This window comes from Mustela putorius, unplaced genomic scaffold (genome assembly GCF_011764305.1).
Source record: "Mustela putorius furo isolate JIRA1106 unplaced genomic scaffold, ASM1176430v1.1 tig00000196_pilon_pilon_pilon, whole genome shotgun sequence".
Classification (NCBI taxonomy): domain Eukaryota; kingdom Metazoa; phylum Chordata; class Mammalia; order Carnivora; family Mustelidae; genus Mustela; species Mustela putorius.
In genome coordinates this window covers 14095641-14113284 of record NW_025421310.1, presented here as the reverse complement: position 1 = coordinate 14113284, position 17644 = coordinate 14095641, and the positions used below count along the sequence as shown (strand labels likewise).

Genomic DNA, 17644 nt, shown 5'->3' with positions numbered 1-17644 from the left:
TTGTGATCTCTCTCTGTCAAATAAATAAATAAAATCTTTAAAATAATAATAATAATAATAAAATAGAACAGTTATAACAACATCCTGTAATTAGAGTTACGAGAATGTGGTCGCTTTCTCAAAATATCTTCTTTTACTCAACCTTCTTCTTTTTTTTTTTTATTTTTTTATTTTACTTATTGGGACGCCTGGGTGGCTCGGTCGTTGGTTGTCTGACTTCGGCTCTGGTCATGATTAACAGGAGAAGAAAAGATTAATACCTTAAAAGAAGAAAACAACTCAAGAAGCAGCAGTCCTGAATGGTGTTTCATAAACTGAAGAAGTTCCTAGTTTATAGTTCTTTTACATTACATTTTACAATAGTGCTTGTACAAGCTTGCCAAAGATAGAATATGGATCGCCAGTCTTTACATTGCACTTTCAGTTCCTCCATTTGGAATTCAGAAAGGGGAGGGATCCTGAAGATATCACCTACTGTGTTATAAAATATATCATCAGATGTGCCTTGAGAATAGTATATGTAACATTGAAAAAAAGTTGCTGGCTATTAAAAAAAAAAAAAAAAGATGGCGCCCCGCTTGGGGCTCCCTACTCAGCTCCCTACTCCCGTGGCTAGTATTTATGCCTACTCAGTGGGAAGCCTGCTTCTCCCACTCCCTCTGCTTGTGTTCCCTCTTTCGCTGTGTCCCTCTCTGTCAAATAAATAAATAAAATCTTCAAAAAAATTTTATTTATTTGTTAGAGAGAGAGCGAGCACAAGCAGGGAGAGGCAGGCAGAGGGAGAAGCAGGCTCCCCACTGAGCAAGGAACTCAATGTGGGATTTGAACCCAGGACCCTGGGATCATGACCCGAACAGAAGGCAAGACACTTAACCAACTGAGCTACCCAGCCATCCCTAGACTCACCCTTCTTGTGATGATGGAGAATAAATGCCTACGTGTTAAGATGAAATGAGGGGCACGACACCAGCACTGTGACATGACCTTGGGCTACTCTTGCCTTTCTGAAATATACGTCAGGAGGAAGATCATCTGCTTCCGGACAACTGTTGACCAAAGGTAACAAACCATGGAAAAGGAAACCGTCAATAGGCAGGGCAGCCACAGAGGAAAAATAAGTCTTGTTAATTAAAATGTGTAAGTGTATACACATGAGACAGGAAGAATGGGATTGGGAAATTCATTTATTGCACAGATCTTGACTCTGCTGCTTATATCAAGGACGATACTAGGCGCTGGAGATACAGTGGTAACTTCTACAGAAGACAAACAATAAAAAATAAATGTGTGACCCCGGTAAGGGTTGTAGAGGAGAAACGTAGTAGGGAAAGGAAAATAGAAATGGCTGGGAAAACAGAAATTGCTATTTTAGATAAGATGGTCAAGGGAAACTGATGAGGTGATGCTGGAAAAGAGAGTTGAAGCAAGTAAGGAAGGGAGCTGTGTGGGGAAGAATGTCTAAGCAGAGGGAAGAGGAAGTGCAAAGGTCTTGTGGCCAGAACCCAGAGTGTGCCTGGCTTTGCAGAACAGCAAGGAAGCAAAGAGACCAATGTGGCAAGAACAGAGCTGGCAAGAAGGAAGAGAAAGATGGAGTCAGGGAGGACAAGATCAAGGACCTTGTGAGCCATGGAGTGGATTTTAGCTTTTCCTGAGAGGTGCCCTGGTAGGACTCTGAGCAGAAGAGTGATGTGGGTTGATTCACACTTTAACGGGATCCCTCTGGCTGTTTTGTGGGAATAAATTGTAGGGACAAGGGCCGATGACGTTACAGTACTAGTTTCTGCAAGTCTTCGAGGGACCATGGCTAGTATTTATGCCTGCCTTCCTTCATGCACACTCGATACAGTCCTTCCCCTTCGCCCGAACCTTGGCTGTTTGGATTCTTGAGGAAGGTGGAAGTGGGAGTGGCTGTGGAGAGGGTGCCCACCAGAGTCCAGCCCAAGCAAGTAGGTGTACAAGCAGGAGCCAGAGGAACTGGGGAGTGGGTGTCCGGGGTTGCAGTGTGTGAACTTGTCCCCAGGAACCCTTGGAGTTGTATTTGTCCATGAGTGAGCCTGTACTATGTGTCCCACGATGATCCAGGGAGCCTGCATGCTCCTGACTCCCGAGCCCTGTAAATTTCCCCTGAGCACCTGCTCCATGTCAGGCCTTATGCAGGGGACACAGCCATGACCGACAGAGAGAGCTCCAGCCCTGCCCCCATGGACCTGCGGTCCCGTGTGGGGAGAGATTAAGCCACAGAAAATATGACCCAGAATGTGCAGGACTGGGTTAGGGGAGCCTAGAGGGGGCCTTTGACCTAGCCAGGGGAGCAGGGAGGGCATCCTGGAGGAGGTGATGGTGTAGCTAATACTAAAGGGTTCCCTTTCCCAATGTAACAATTGCTTTCCTTTATCACTGATGAATCAAGTAGCCTTGACCAGTGTGACCAATAACTCCCAGGCTGACATGTAATCTAAGCCTTCCTTCTGAGCCTGATGGTCAAAGCCGTCTTACCAGTGACCCCCATTCTGGCCAGTGTCCAGGACTAGCTACTCCCTATAACCAGTGACATCTCTTCCCTCCCCCCCTGCTCCCAGAGGATTTTGTCCCAGTCAGACCCTGCTCGTGAGAAGCCTTGAGCAGTCGGAACTGTGACCCCTCCCTCCCAATCTGACCTGTGACCCTTCCTTCTGACCCTTCCTCTGGACCCCTGGCTCTGCTCCTCCCCACCTCCCTCAGGTGCCCTAGCCTGCTCTCCCTCCCCCACTCACCTGCTCCCTCCAGCCTGATTCTCCTCCCCTTCCCCCAAAGGTTGGGAGGGAGTGAAGGGGAGAGGAAGGGAGGAAGGGGGGTGGCATTCCTGGGATTCTCCGGATGAGGGGATGAGGGAGGGCTTGAGGAAGAAGGAGAGCCACGGAAAGAGCACCCCACCGCACTCCCCGCCCCCCACCCTCATCACTGAGCCCTGGGCTGAACTGAGGTTTGAAGACCATTAAATTTAAGAGATTGAATTGATGGGTTCCAGGCCACTGGTCAGACAGGAAAGCAGCCCTGAGCACTGGCTACAGGGGAGGGCCTCACAAGGCATACAGGGAGAAGATGTTCTAGGCCAGTGATCAAGCTGGGCGCCACTGGTTGTACTGGGAGAGGACAGGGCAAGCCGCTGGTCACGCCGGGAACCACCGGTTCCACTGGAAGAGGCCAGTGCATCCCTTAATGGTCCCCGGTCAGAATGAGGGGGAGAGGGTCCACGGTGCGGTGAGGTCCCAGCTCAGGACACTAGTTAGACTGGTCTGTCAGGCCACCGCCGGGGGCACTGGTCAGCCTGAGCCGGGCAGACCAGGACTTGGGGGCAGAGGGAGCCCCGCTCCGGGGGCCGAGCGCTGGGAGGTCCACTCCGGGCAGTGGGAGGTCCTGGCGAGGCGCCCGGGTTTGGGGGGGCGGGGACGAAGGGGGGCCGGGAGGGAGGGGCGGGGCTTCTAGGGGCGGGGCCTGGTCGCTCCCAGCCCCCGGGGCCGCCGAGCTGCAGCCCCGCCAGTCGCCGCCGCCGCCGCCGCCACCGCGAACATGGAGCCCCGGGACGGCCCGGCCCGGGGGTGCAGGGCCCCGCGGCTGCTGGTGCTCGCGCTCCTGCTGGGAGCGCACCCAGGTATGGCTCGGGCAAGAAGCAGGGCGCCACTGGGGGCGGTCCCTGGGGACCCCAGGAAGGGAAGGGGGAAGGGGATTTCATGGACCCCGGGAAGACAAACCTGAGACCCCCGCCCCCCGAGGAAAAGGGATACAGGAGCATGGGGGATACCCCTCCCAACGGGAGACCTGGGGACAGCTAGGCAGAGGGGCTGGGCATCCCAGAGCAGTGGATTACACAGCACCCGGGAACTCAGCCCGCTCTGCACTCCGGACCAAGGAATGAGGGCCCTCCGCGCCTGGAATCTGGGTCCCGAGACTCCTGCTCCCTCAGACCCAGGGGTCCAGGCCTCCAGTGGCTGGAGTGGCTTCACCCAGGACACAGGAGACTCAAACCCTAGGGCTTCCCCCAGAAAGGTTCTCAAGTTTTGCGAGGGCCAGGGACCCTATGGCTAGAGCCCAGTGAGTCACGTGCTCTTGAGGGTTCCCCCAGCCTGGATTCAGAGCCCAGACCCTAAGGAAGCCACCTCCCTCATGGAGGGGCTGGAACATTGGCCCTAGGCCATGTTGGTGTACCAAAGTGTTTCTGAGTGACAGTGCCCCCTTCCTGGGGCCCCAGATAAATCCACACACCTGCGCGGTGGTGGGAGGGGAGGAGGCCCAGAGGGGCTGGCACCCGAGGGACAGAGAGATCAGGGAGATGAGGGCACAGAGATCTCTCCATCTGTCCTCCTGTCTGTTACTCAGACTAGCCCCAGGCACCAGCCTGGCCCCACACCCCCTCCCCTGGGACAGGCCTGGGCCAGAGGTGGGTGCCTGGGAATCCAGGCCCCTGGCACAAACATGGTGAATAGCGGGTCCCCAGGGGCAGGGCTGGTCAAGCTGGGCGGGGAAGGGAAGGGAGGTTCTAAGAAGTGAGAGCTGATGCCAGGATGCCAGCCCAGAGGGTGAGAGAGCATGGTTTCCCCAATGGGAACAGCTCTATCTGCCAGGATCCTGGGGCAGGACTCCAGCCTACCACCTCCCCCACCAAACCTTGGCTCCCTTCCGCCTCAGGATCCAGGCTCCTGGGCCTCGCCCCTCTCCTATTCGGAGGGGACGCACCTTACCCCCTTCCCTGCTCCATCAAAGAGGCAGAGGGGCCAAGGGGCGGGTAGGGGGCTCTGGCGCCAGGTGGGGCAGGTCTGGGCCAGCCTGTCCCTCCCACATTCCTGAAACCTGCCCAGCCCTGTCCCCCCTTACCGCCCCCACACACCCATACCTCAGCTGCAGGCGCAGCCCCAGCCCCCTGACTCATGACAAGAGACCCAGGGGCTGAGAGAGATGGAGACGGAGCGCCAGGCCGACAGAGAGGCAGAGACTGTGACCTAGAGATGGAGACCCAGAGTGAGAGACAGCAACCCCGGGCACCGCGCCAGACCCTGTGCAGGGTGCTAGAGGCCAAGGGATGAGCCAGTGCTGGCCCTGCCCTTGAGGGGCGGCTGGTCTAATGGGAGGAACAAGGACAGGTGCAGTACCCCCCCCCACCAGGAAGATTGGACAGAGGGTCCTACATGACTCAGGGGAGGAGCCCTTAGTTCTGTGAATAGAGAAATGGAGAGAAATGTCGATGGATTTGCAAGCTCAGAGATGCAGACATGAGAAATGGAGGGAGGCGGGAGCTAGGGCTGAGGGAGAGGGGCTGAGGGTCTGAACTGTGTCCGAGGGATGAGGGAGCTGGAGGCCTGGATTCCTGGGTCTGAAGGAAGAGGGGCTGAGGGTCTGGACTCCTGGGTCTGAGGGAGGAAGGGGCTGGGGGCTGGGAGTCCTAACCTCAGGATCTGAGGGAGGAGGGGCTGGGAGTCCTGACTCCTGGGTCTGAGGGAGGAGGGGCTCAGAGGCAGAAAGAGCTCAGTGGCTCTTCTGCAGGTGCCCGGGCTGAGGAGCCTTTGCCTGGGTCGTCCCTGGTGGAGGTGATGAAGGGGGAGCCCGTCGCCCTGAACTGCACCGCCTTGGCGGCCCACGACCATTTTGTGCTGGAGTGGTTCCTGGTGAGTGCTGCCTGCTGGGGACCAGAGGGCAGCCAAGGGGGCTGGGAGTCAGCGCACTGCAGGGCTACACACATTCGTTCCCTCATCTGAGCCCAAAGGACCGAAGAGCTCCATCCAGCTGCCTTCCCATTTTACAGGTGGGGGAGTTGAGGCCCAGCAAACGGAAGGTTTCTCCAAGGTCCCCTGGCTTCTGGGCACAGCTGAGACTAGAAGGAAGATCTCCCCCCTTGGGAGCATAGGCTCCTGAGAGAGAACATTGAGAAACAGACAAAGATATAGCAAGAGATGGGGTGGGGGGTGGGGAACTAAAGGAAGAGAAAAAAAAGAGGAGGAGATAGGAGGCCGAGGAACAGGCAGAGAGAGGAGGAGAGACAGGAGCAGAGCAGGATGGAGAATGAGGGACCAAGAGAGAGGAGACCACTGCATGGGGCCCAGGAATAAGAGCCAGACCAGAGGGAGGTGACAAGAAGAGAGACATGACCTGCAGGACAGAGAGGGAGGGGCAGGCCAGGCAGCTCCACGCTGAGGCCCTCCCCGCCCACAGGTAGACCGCTCTGGGGTCCGCCACCGCCTGGCCTCAGCCCAGCAGCAGGGCTCCGAGCTCCAGGGCCGGGTGCACGACTCCCGGGGCCGCAGCCCCCCATACCAGCTGGACTCCCAGGGCCACCTGGTGCTGACTGAGGCCCAGGTGGGAGACGAGCAGAGCTACGTGTGCGTGGTGAGGGCGGGCGCAGCGAGCACCGAGGCCACCACAGAGCTCCGCATGTTCGGTGAGTGTCTGCCGGCACCCCAGAACGGGAGGGCAAGGGAGAGCCCCGGAAAGGGGCTCTTGATGGTAACATCTCCCCCACAGCGAAACCTGAGGCCACGGAGGTCTTCCCCAACAAAGGGATCCTGTCTGTGGTGGAAGACTTTGCCCAGGAGGTACCTCGGGTGGGGACCCTGATTCCAAGGTCCTGAGAGAGGAGAGCGCTGGGAGGTTTGCACTCCCGCATCCTGGGAGAGGACTGGGCTGGGGGGACCCAGACTCCTATACCTGAGTGAGGAGAAGTCCCGAGGAAAGAGGGGCCTGGGCTACAGAGGCCCGGGTCAGAGCCCAGGGCCACGCCTGTGTCTGCCCGTGTCTGCCCTAGATCGCCACCTGCAACAGCCGCAACGGGAACCCCGCCCCCCAGATCACGTGGTATCAGAACGGGCAGCCGCTCAGGGTGCCCATGGAGGTGAACGCAGGTGAGCAATCGCCCGAGCCCAGGTAGGCGTGGGATGGAGCCGGCTGGCGGCTGGCGCTGACCGCCTCCTCCCTCTCTCCCAGAGGGCTACATGACCAGCCGTACGGTCCGGGAGGCTTCGGGCCTGCAGTCTCTCACCAGCACCCTCTACCTGCGGCTCCGGAAGGCCCATCGGGACGCCAGCTTCCACTGCTCCGTGAGCTACAACCTGCCCATGGGCCGACGCGGCCGCCTGGACAGCCCTGTCTTCCACCTGACCCTGCACTGTGAGTCCCTGCGGGACCTGACCTCCCTCAACCTTGGACCCTCCTAGCTGACCAGCAGCCCGCCCTGACTTAGCCCCCCGTCCAGCACCCTGAACCCCGGGGCGTCTCAGGACTAAACTGCTCCACCAAATTGGGTCTTGGAATCTCACCCTGACCTGTCACCCGCATGGACGTCTGACCCTTGACCTGTTCTCTCAACTCAACCTCTGACCTCTGGTCCCTGATGTCAGACTAAGTGCGAACCTGAGCTGTAAAGGATATGACCTCTGCCCCCTGACCAACCACAGCCTGCGCCTTGACTGCGGCACTGACCTCTTTCCCTTAACCCAGACCTGCCTCTTACCCTTGACCTGACCTACCCTTAACCCTGATCATGAGTCCGTCCTGACCCGACCGTCCCTCTTGCGCTTTCCCTTAGATCCCACGGAGAACGTGGATTTCTGGGTGGGCAGCCCGTCCACCACTGAGGGCTGGGTACGCGAGGGTGACTCTGTCCAGCTGTTTTGCCGGGGGGACGGCAACCCCAGCATGGAATACGTATTTTTCCGCCTTCAGGTGACTCACTCCATCGTTCCTTTGGAAGTCCCAGCCCCTGACCTCTGACCTATTGGCCTCCACCAACTTCTGACCTTTCACCTGTGTGGCCCCTGTCTTAGCAGGGCACCTGGCTGGTGACCCAGTAGCTAGCAGGACCCCTGAGGCCCTATTTGAGAGCGTCCTAACTTGCTACCTGAACTGGGGGACCCCTGGCCTAGCAGGGCCTCTGCCCCTTACTTGAGGGGGCCCTAACCGTAGTAGGACACTAACTCGGGAACCCCTGACCTACAAGGTGCCTGACTCTGACCCGGGTGGCCCCAACCTAGCAGGACCCCGCCGGACCGGGGCGGCTCCTGAGCCGGGTTCCTCATCCCTGGTCACCCAGGACAAGCAGGAGAACGTGCTGAAAACAAATCTTGAGGGGAACTTGACCCTGGAGGGGGTTCAGCGGGGCCAGAGCGGGACCTACGGCTGCAGGGTCGAGGACTACGACGCTGCCGAGGACGCGGTGCTCTCCAAAACCGCGGAGCTGCGCGTGGCCTGTGAGCGTCCTGGGAGAATGGGCAGGGGGGCCCTAGCACCAGCGGCCTCCTCGTCCTCATCCCACAGCCCCGCCGCCAACCCTTTCTCTCCGTTTCTGTGGTCCTTCCTGGTCTGCGATGGCCCCCTCCGCCCCCAGGGACCTACCCCAGCCCCGTCCAGTCTCCCGCAGGAGGCAGCCAGAGAGCTCATTCCGAAGCACAAACCTGACTGCCCCCTGCTCCGAACCTGCCATGGCTCCCCAGTGCCCCTGGGAGAAAGCCCATGTGATCCATCCCGGCCTTCTAGGCCAACCTGGGGGCTTCACCTCTGCCTGATGCTTCTCCCCACCCAGGCATTCTTCTCATCCCAGCCGAGCTCCTCTCCTCATGTCTAGGTCCACTCCCCTGCTTTCTACTTTCCACGTCTAGTTAAGTCTCCAGGGTCCCAGTCTTCTAGAAAACCTTCTGAGTCTGCTTGCACCCGAGCCCTGGGCAAAGGGTCTGTCCCTCCTTGGCACTCCTTCTGCCTCCTTTTCTGGGGCTTGACCCTGTGGCTGGGGTCGGGGAGACAGCTGTGAACAACATAGTTCAGTCCCCACCTTCTTTTCCCAGCCCAGGCGGGGGGACAGGTGGTAGGTGGGGAACAAGACACTTTGAGTAGTGATGGGACAGCTACAGGGACTAACCCAGAGGGAGGGGATACGAAATTGGCTAGGTGAGTGGGGACTATTTTAGAGGGAGGATGTTACAGGCTCTGTCCCGTCCCAGGAAGCCGATTCTGACTTGGAGATCTGCAGGCAGGAAGTTTATAGGACGTTCCTTGGGATCCATATCTATGGAGGCTGAGGAAGGGAAGGAAGCAGGACTGGGCAGAGGCAGAAGACAGGCTGCAAAAGTCTCATTTGGCCCTGAGGGGCACCTGAAAGCTGGTCTTCATAATTGTGCCCAGTTGGGGCAAGGGGGCTGGACCTTTCTACCCCCATGTCAAACAGCCATTGCACATGGGCCGCCTGAGGAAGGGGGCATGACCTTGAGCAGCTGAGGTAGTTCCCAGAGAGGTGCCGACAGCTGAGGGCTGACAGCTGACCTCCTTCTCAACAGCTGGGGGAATAAATCCTTCAGTGTGGAGGGGAAAGCTGAGCATCCACAACAGGGGGTCAGAGGAGCCTCTCAGTTAAGTAGGAAACCAAAGAATAGAATCAGAAACACGAAGAGCCCAAAGAGGAGCTTCCAGGCAGAGGGATCAGCAAGTGCAAAGGCCCTGGGACAGGACTCAACCATGGCATATTGGAGAAAAATGGAAAGAGAGTAGGGTAGCTGGAGCTCAGGACAAAGGTGGGGGGATGAGAAGCAAAGCTGAGGACATAGGCAGAGGTCAGACCAGGCAGGCTCCTGTAGGCTTTGTCAAGGAATTTAGCCTCTATGCCAAGGGCATAGAGGGAGCCCCAGCGAGATTTTATGCAGAGAGCAGGGCTGACCTGTGTGTGTTTTCACAAAAGATCCATCTGGCAGCTCTGGGGATAGAGGGGCCCGGGATCCTGGCCAGCAGGGAGACCAGTGAGGAGCTGGCTACAGTAGTCAAGGCTGTTGGTCCTGGAGGTCAGAGTTGGAGAGAAGTGGGAGGGTCCGTTTCAGAGGCAGAGCAAACAAAACTGGATAGAAAAATGGGTGATGGGGTTTGGGTGGTAAATCAGAGAAGGGACACACCTCCCACCTCCCCGGTCCACTCTGGAGGAAGGTGGTTGAATTGGCCATGAGGTTTGCTGTTAGATTTGGGCTCCAGACTTGGGCTGGAGGGGAGCGTGGTAAGCTTGTGGAGGTGGGGAGAACGGAGGAATGCTGACAGGCTCTTCTTAGGGTCGTGTATTCATATCTGCACCCCCAAAAGCCCTGGAGAGCCCCTCACTGCATGGGGGAGGGTCTGGGGAAGGTGACAGTCTGCCCCCCTCCTCCAGACCTGGACCCCCTCGAGCTCAGCACCGGGGAGGAGCTCTCCTTACACTTGGGTAACAGCACAACCGTGAACTGCTCAGTGCAAGGTCTGCCCACCCCTGCCCTGCGCTGGACCAAGGTGAGAAGGGAAAGGAGCCCCCAGCCCTGGAACCCTCAGCCCGCACCCTCTCCCTTCCCTGGACCCCGTCCTCAAACCCACCTGGCCTCCCTGTTCTCTCCCTGCCAGGACTTCGTCCCCCTGGGGAACGGCCCCACCCTCTCCCTGAGCTCCATCACCTTCGACTCTGCGGGCACCTACGTCTGTGAGGCCTCCATGCCCACGGTCCCCCTCCTCAGCCGTACCCAGAGCTTCAAGCTGCTGGTCCAAGGTTCGGGCTGGGGCAGATCCGGATGGGGACCATGGGAGTGGGAGCGCCAGAACCAAGGGCTGGACCCTCTGCCTGTTAGTCCTCGCCCCTCTCTCCTTCTCTTTCTCTCCCCCTCCTTCCCCTTCTCCAAGGGACCTCCTACTCTTCCCTCCCTCCCCCCTCCACCTCCAGGGCCACCTCAGTTAAGTGCAGAAGAGACTCAGCCCCAGACAGAGGGCGGCTGGAGGGAAGGAGATGAAGTCAGGCTGGTGTGCTCTGCCCGCGGTTACCCGGAGCCCAAACTCAGCTGGAGCCAACTGGGTGGCAGCGTAAGGGACCACCCTGTCCACCCTGAGCTCCCCGAGACCCAGACCCCCTCCCCAGGCCCCTCAGGGGACCCTGCCCCCCCCCACTGATCCCAGCTTTGCACCCCTCCTGAGGGGTGGACATCCTCCCCTCTGCCCTCGCCCCAGCCCTTGATCCCAGGCGCTGGGGTTAACCCAAGCATCTATAGCCAGCAGAACCGGCCCTCACTGGGCAGGGCTGGGTGAGCAGCTCCCTGACCCTGAAGGTGACCAGCGCCCTGAGCAGAGAAGGCGTCTCCTGCGAGGCTTCCAACACCCACGGGAAGAAGCAGCATGTCTTCCACTTTGGCTCTGGTGAGGAGCTGCAGGGGTGGGAGGAGGCTGCCCCAGGGTCCGACAGAGCCCTGCCAGCTGACCCCTCCTCCTCCCCCATCCCGTCCCTGCAGTGGCCCCCCAGACTTCCCAGGCCGGCGTGGCGGTCATGGCCGTGGCCGTCAGCGTGGGCCTCTTGCTTCTCGTCGTCGCTGCCTTCTACTGCATGAGACGCAAGGGTCGCCCCGGCTGCTGCCGGCGAGGGGAAAAGGGGGCTCCGTGAGTGGCCTGCAACCTTGGAATTGACCTCTGTGACCCCATCCCATCCCTCCACCCACCTCTGATGTCACCTCCCACTTCAAGCCCAAACCCAGCCCATGACCAACCAACCACATGCCATCCTCAACCCCAGACCCAAATACCTCCCAGCCCCAGCCCCATTGCCAAATGAAATGCAGTCCCGTCGCCAACCTCAGACCTCATCCACAGCCATGCCCAGCCCAGACCCATCCCTGACCCCATCTCCAAGCCCTGCCGCAGCCCATCTGAGGCCTCGGTCTCCTTTGCAACCCCAGCCTCATCCCCATCCCCAACCATGTCTCCAGCCTCAACACCAACCCCCAACACACCCCAGCCTCACCCTGAACCCCAGGTTCTCCCTCAGCTGCCTCCCCAGACCGAGAAGGTCTCCATCCCCAGCTCCTTCCCACTCCTTACTCCAGTTCCTTCTCCGTCCATCCCCTCTGGCCTGATCGCATGGCCACCGTTCGCTCCAGGCCACAGCCATCCCCAAACCCATCCCTGGAGCTGATCCCTAGCTAAGTCCTCACCTCCCCATCCCCAACCCGGATGCTGTTACCTAACCCATCCCCATCCCACTCCAGGCCCATGTCCCCCAAGTCCATCCTCATCCCAAACAACCCCCGCCTCCAGGCAGGACCACCTCCAACGGCTACCTTCTCCCCCTGCCCCCAGGCCACCTGGAGACCCACAGCTGAGCCACTCAGGGTCAGAGCGGCCTGAGCAGACGGGCCTTCTCATGGGAGGTGCCTCTGGGGGAGCCAGGCATGGCAGCGGGGGCTTCGGAGATGAGGTGGGTGAGGACCCAGGCACCTTGTGGGTGGGGGGAGCGCCGGGGGATGTGGGGGGCCCAGGCTGACCTCTCCCCCTCCTCCCAGTGCTGAGCTCGGAGGACCTCAGAGAGGCTCCACTGGACCTGACCTCAGAGAGTCAGCATCAGATAACCAGCTCTGCCCAGCCTCCGCCTGCCCCCCCCTTCCCTCTTCCCCCTCTGGCCCTCCCTTCCCTTCCTTCCTCTGCAGGCGGGGCAGGGACCTACAGCAGCCCCTGCTTGCCGGAGGGAGGGCGGGGCAGGAGGGGACCTTCCTCCAGGGAATGTGACTCTCCCAGGCCCCAGAATAGCTCCTGGATCCAAGCCCAGGGCCTGGCCGGGACAAGACAAGGCTCCAAGGCTCTGAGGGTCGGCTGGCCGGGGCGATTTTTACCTCCTGCCCGCATCGCTGGTCCCCCCGCCCCACCTGACGTCCTGCTGCATAGTCTGACACTGGATCCCCACCCCTGCCCCTCCACCCCCCCACCCCATCATCTGTGGACACTGGAGTCTGGAATAAAGGCTGTCTGTCACATCACACCATGCTGTGGCCAGAGCCTCTTCTGGAGGATGAGAGGAGAAGGGGGTGCAGGTGATGCTCCCTCCCCACCCCCCTTGCAAGATCTGGGAGAAGTCTGATGTCATGGAAGAAGAGCTAAGAGAGCAGGGAGAGACTCTGCTGGCCAAGGGTGGAAGAGAGAGGACCCAAGGGTCCTAACGGTGTTCAGCGCCTGCTTGAAGGGTGGGGTACGGTTCCCTTAAGTGCAGTCCCCAGGCTCTCTTGCAGAGACCAAGTGGGAACTGCATCACGGAGGAAAAGCTTTCTCTGAGCAGCCAGAGTGGATGGAATTCGGGCTGGAGCTGCCCCTCTGAGAAAGGCATGGTTCCTGCCACTGAGAATTCCCTAGGGAAGGAGGGGTGACTTGGAGGAACCCACAAAAGGGTTTCCGGGGCAGAAAAGACTGAGGCCAGTTAGAGAGACTTAATGAGGTCGAGGAAGAGAGTGATTTGAGAGTGGAATGGAAAGAGGGGGAGATGGGGGGCGGGGATAGACTGCAGAAGCCCTTAGGGTCAGACAGACAAAGATTTGGGGAAAGAGAGGCAGAGACAGACAAATAGGGATAAAGAGAGAAACAGAACTGAGACTCAAAGATCACTACAGTCAGCAAGGGAAAGAAAAGAGGTTGAAAGGAGCAGCTGAGAAGGGGTGCCTATGTGACCTTGGGCAGTGGAGGGGCTGCTGGAAGGCGTGTGTGCCTCTGGAGGTCTCTGCGCTCAGATGTTTTCTGCCTCAGGTCTCCCACAAGTGCGTCGGCTTCTCTGTCCTCAGTTTGCTTATCCACAAAATGGACAGAGTGGGATCTGTCACCCTGAGAAAGTGGTGAGCTGCTATGGGAGGGCCTCCTTGTAGGGGACTTAGCCACATGTGCGGGGTCCCCAGAGAAGAAGAGCTCACAGCCTCATGAAGATGCCCAAACTCCACTGTTTATTGAATCTTGGTTTAAAACAAATGAGAGAAGCTGGAGAAAAGAGAGGGAGCAGGTTAACCCACTTAGATCAGGGCACAAGTGAGCCAGGTCCCCACTGCCAGAGTTTTGGGGTGCACGCGGCTCCCGAGTCCTGTCTCCCCATGGTGTGGTTCTGATGCCCACAGTGGAGGGTGAACTCAGGGGTTCTGCACGCCAAAGGCGCCAGGGCCACGGAGTGGGGGGAGGGGGCAAATGCTCTTGGCCATGACTGTAGCTGGCTGATAACATGCTTGGCGGCCATGGCTTTTAACAGCATGGCTTGGGCCCAGGATTCAGGGAACAGAGCTGGAGTCACCAGCAGGAAGCCCCTCACCGACACATGGGACCCTTGGGGCTTACACAATCCTTCCATCCTTCCCATCTATGTCCAGATCATTCTTTTTTTTTTTTTTTTTTTTTTTTTTTTTTTTTTTTTTTTTTTTTTTTTTTTTTTAGATTTATTTATTTATTTGACAGACAGAGATCACAAGTAGGCAGAGAGGCAGGCAGAGAGAGAGGAGGAAGCAGGCTTCCTGCTGAGCAGAGAGCCCGATGCGGGGCTCGATCCCAGGACCCTGGGATCACGACCCGAGCTGAAAGCAGAGGCTTTAACCCACTGAGCCACCCAGGCGCCCCTGTCCAGATCATTCTTAACATGTCTACCAGGCCCTGCGAGCTGCCTCTGAAAAAACCCTCTTTGTTTCATCTCTCTGCTTCCTGATTCACGTGGCTTTCTTGTTTTCTATATGGCAGAAGTGACTATGCTTTTTTAAAAAATACAGCAGACACAAGAGAGCGGTTGAGAGAATTTGATAAGATAACCATGGAAAGTGTTTATACAAAGCCTGGCACGGAGTATGTTTTCAGTACGTGTTTATTATTAGTAGTATCACCATCCAAGGAAAATGGAGAGTCAGAGAGAAAAGCAAAATCACGTCCCTTGGTCCAGGGAAGGGACCAGGTAGAGAGAGATATTACTGTAAGAGCAGACATTGGTGAGGGGGGATCTGGGGAGCTGGGGGTGGGGAGTGAACAGATGGTGGGGGAGGGGAGAGAGGGGATCTCAGGGAGGAGGGATTCTCTATGCTCTGCACCTGGTCCCTGAGTTAATGAGGGGAGTGTCCTGGCCTGCCTCCCAGGAGGGCATACATTTGCTTAAGGTCCCTCATCTGTATGGCATCCCAGGCGATTTGCATACAGATGGCAGCCTGTGCCCTCAGTCCAATCCCTCTCACCATGGCCAAGGGTCTAGGGGAATGGAAAGGGGGAGCCCGCAGGATCTGAGGCTCCAAGAAGTAAAAGCAAGTTTGGAGTAAACTACCATTTTTTATCAGCATTCTGTGGCTCCCTGTTGCTCTCAAAAACATGAGCCACTCTTCACCGTTTAGGACCTAAAATGTTGCCACTCACTCATAATCCACCATTCCCTCTGTCACACATGTCCCCGCCTTGTGCCCTCATAACTTAACTATTCCTGGAATGCCCTCCCCCATTTCCCCATTGTCATGAAGCTTGCCTGTCTTTCATAGCCTGGACCTCTTGAAGGATTCTAGGAAGTTTTCACTCCCATTTCCCTGCCCTGGGAACTTTATAGGAATCTGTGCCTCTTATGGACTCCTATAGATTCCATTAGTGAGGATATGTTTGGTGGCAAATGACCAAAAAAAAGGGGGGGGGGAGTAAAAAATTTGTGTAAGTGAAAAGGAAAATTATTCACTCATATAACCAGGATGACCAAAGGCTGACTTCCTTCAGGCATAGCTGGATCCAGGGGCTCAAATAGTCTCATCAGAAAGCTGTCCTCCCCTGGGGCTAATAATACATTAAATGTTAATAAAATTAAAAAAAAAAAAAGCTGTCCTTTTCCATTTCACAATTCTGCTGTCCTCTAAGCACAGGCAAGGGTTTTTTCTCTCAAGAGTCACCCCAGCAGGGACGCCTGGGTGGCTCAGTCGGTTGAGCTGCTGCCTTTGGCTCAGGTCATGATCCCAGGGTTCTGGGATCGAGTCCCACATCAGGCTCCTTGCTCAGTGGGGAACCTGCTTCTCTCTCTGCCTCTGCCTGCCACTTTGCCTGCCTGTGCTTGCTCTTTCTCTCTCTCTCTCTCTAACTAACTAAATAAATAAATAAAATCTTAAAAAAAGGAAAATAGTCACCCCAGCTCCAGATTTCTACCCTACCAGTTTACCAACCCCCAACAAAAAACGGTGTTCCAGGGTGCCTGACTGGCTCAGTTGGTAGGACATACAACTCTTGATCTCAGCATTGGTTATAGGTTTGAACCCCACATTGAGTGTAGAGTTTACTTAAAAAATAAAATCTTAAAAAAAAAAAAGTGTGTCTTTTCCCTATTCATTCAAGAAGTCTGAAGTCTCAGGGCTAATTCCCATTGGACAGGAATGGGTCCCACCCCCATCTGTGAACCAATCCTTGTGGCCAGGGGATTGATCACATGCTCTGATTGGCCAGGACAGGATCAGGCTCACTGTGGACCTTAAGGACCGAGTGTAGGGGATTCCTTGTAGGAAAACTTGGTGGTGGGGTGGGGTGGCGGGCACTGCTGAGAGAATAAAAACTTGGTGGTGGGGTGGGGTGGCGGGCACTGCTGAGAGAATAAAAAGAGGTGACAGGTTGCCAGGCAGGTAAATACTTGGCACCAACCCCAAAGCTTCAGCAGGAAGACTTTGGCTTTGTGCCTGTACCTCCGGGTGGTTATGGCTCTTCAGTGAAGGGTCATGGGACTTCTCAACACTCAAGGCTGACTCCTCAGGCATGAGACCCACCCAGGCATTTGTCAACAAACAGAGCAGCGTTCAGCTTAATGCATGTCCCCTTCTTCATGTGAAGGGGCATTAAACTCCAGCTTACCCTCCTATGGCTTCCTTTGTGGGCTCCACAAAGAACTGTCAGGAAGGCTGAGCTCACTCTTTGACAGGTCCAGAAAAGAGCAGGTGCTGGGGGCCTTCCTGGAAGAAATCTCACTGGGGACTGGGAATCATGTTCAAGGGAGAACAGGATGTTGGGGGGGGGGGATGCAGGGGAGGCAAGGATTGTGCAAAGCAAATTAGTAGCAAAGCGACATAAAACCCAGGGATGCTGGCCATCTAGTCTGGCCCCAGAGTGGGGAGAGAAGGACAAAGAAATCACGTCTATTATGAACCTACTTGTCCCGCCTTTGCCAAGCCTGAGATATGCATTATCTGGAGGGCACCTAGGGTAGAAAGGCTAAGAGTGCAGACTGCCAGGGTTCAAATCCCTGCTTGCTACTTTCTTGCTGGGTGGCTTGGGGCAAAAGAGCCTCAGTGTACTTTTCGGTGAAAGGGGGATCACGATAATGTCTCCTCCAGTGGATTCTTGTGAGGAATTTACTAAGATGCATCAGTCTGGGATTTGCCATTTTGTAACTGTTAGGCCAAGTTATTTAATCTCTCTGTGCCTCAGTTCCCTTATTACATAGGGTCCCATGTGGGTTATTTGAGCTAATACAGTGCACCTAAATGTGTACCCAGCACATTGCAAATATATTTATGAATAGTATCATTACCAATACTTGAAGGCAGGTCAGTAAGAATCCCTACCATTGGAGACCTTGCCCTTTGGGGAGGAAAACTCAGGTGTGTGATGAGAAGAATGGGAGGGCAAGTCTAGGGGGTCCTCTTGCTGGGGCAAGAAGCTCTCAAGCATCTGCCCCCTGTTGAGATACCCTCGCCCTAGAGGAACCGGAACGGGGTTGGGGGGGTTTCAGGCGCTCAGCGGCATCCTCCTCCTCCCCCTCCCCCAGCCTCCGGCTTCCCGCCCTCACCCCAACACACTGGGCGGCCTCACCAGCTCCCCCGGTCAGTCCTAGGAATGTGAAGAGGTAGGTGGGGGTGGGGAGGAGCGGGCGCCGCCGGGGAGAGACAAAGGGGCCGAGTCA

General features: G+C 56.9%; 1 protein-coding gene across 2 annotated transcripts; it reads left to right on the top strand.

The window, feature by feature from the left end:
* The first annotated feature begins 3479 nt into the window (after positions 1-3479).
* On the top strand, positions 3480-12758 carry BCAM (basal cell adhesion molecule (Lutheran blood group)). 2 transcript variants are annotated; one of them, XM_045077184.1, is made up of 15 exons: positions 3480-3631; positions 5518-5639; positions 6184-6409; positions 6493-6563; positions 6773-6869; positions 6952-7134; positions 7553-7689; positions 8057-8213; positions 10148-10263; positions 10372-10513; positions 10685-10821; positions 11007-11151; positions 11244-11388; positions 12085-12202; positions 12520-12758. In XM_045077184.1, exons 1-15 carry the CDS (start codon positions 3550-3552, stop codon positions 12529-12531), a joined length of 1890 nt encoding a protein of 629 aa, XP_044933119.1. In that variant the 5' UTR covers positions 3480-3549; the 3' UTR covers positions 12532-12758. The 2 variants fall into 2 exon arrangements, with proteins under 2 accessions (XP_044933119.1, XP_004767709.1); XM_004767652.3 differs by having other exon boundaries at positions 12288-12758.
* The last annotated feature ends 4886 nt before the right edge of the window (positions 12759-17644 follow it).

What these genes read in the sequence shown, in the direction of transcription:
- BCAM (XM_045077184.1), top strand. Translation starts at nt 3,550, where the DNA reads ATGGAGCCCCGGGACGGCCCGGCCCGGGGGTGCAGGGCCCCGCGGCTG. An exon ending in CACAGAGCTCCGCATGTTCG is followed by an intron (nt 6,410 to 6,492) that starts GTGAGTGTCTGC and finishes TCTCCCCCACAG; the next exon opens with CGAAACCTGAGGCCACGGAG. An exon ending in GGAGCCAACTGGGTGGCAGC is followed by an intron (nt 10,822 to 11,006) that starts GTAAGGGACCAC and finishes AAGCATCTATAG; the next exon opens with CCAGCAGAACCGGCCCTCAC.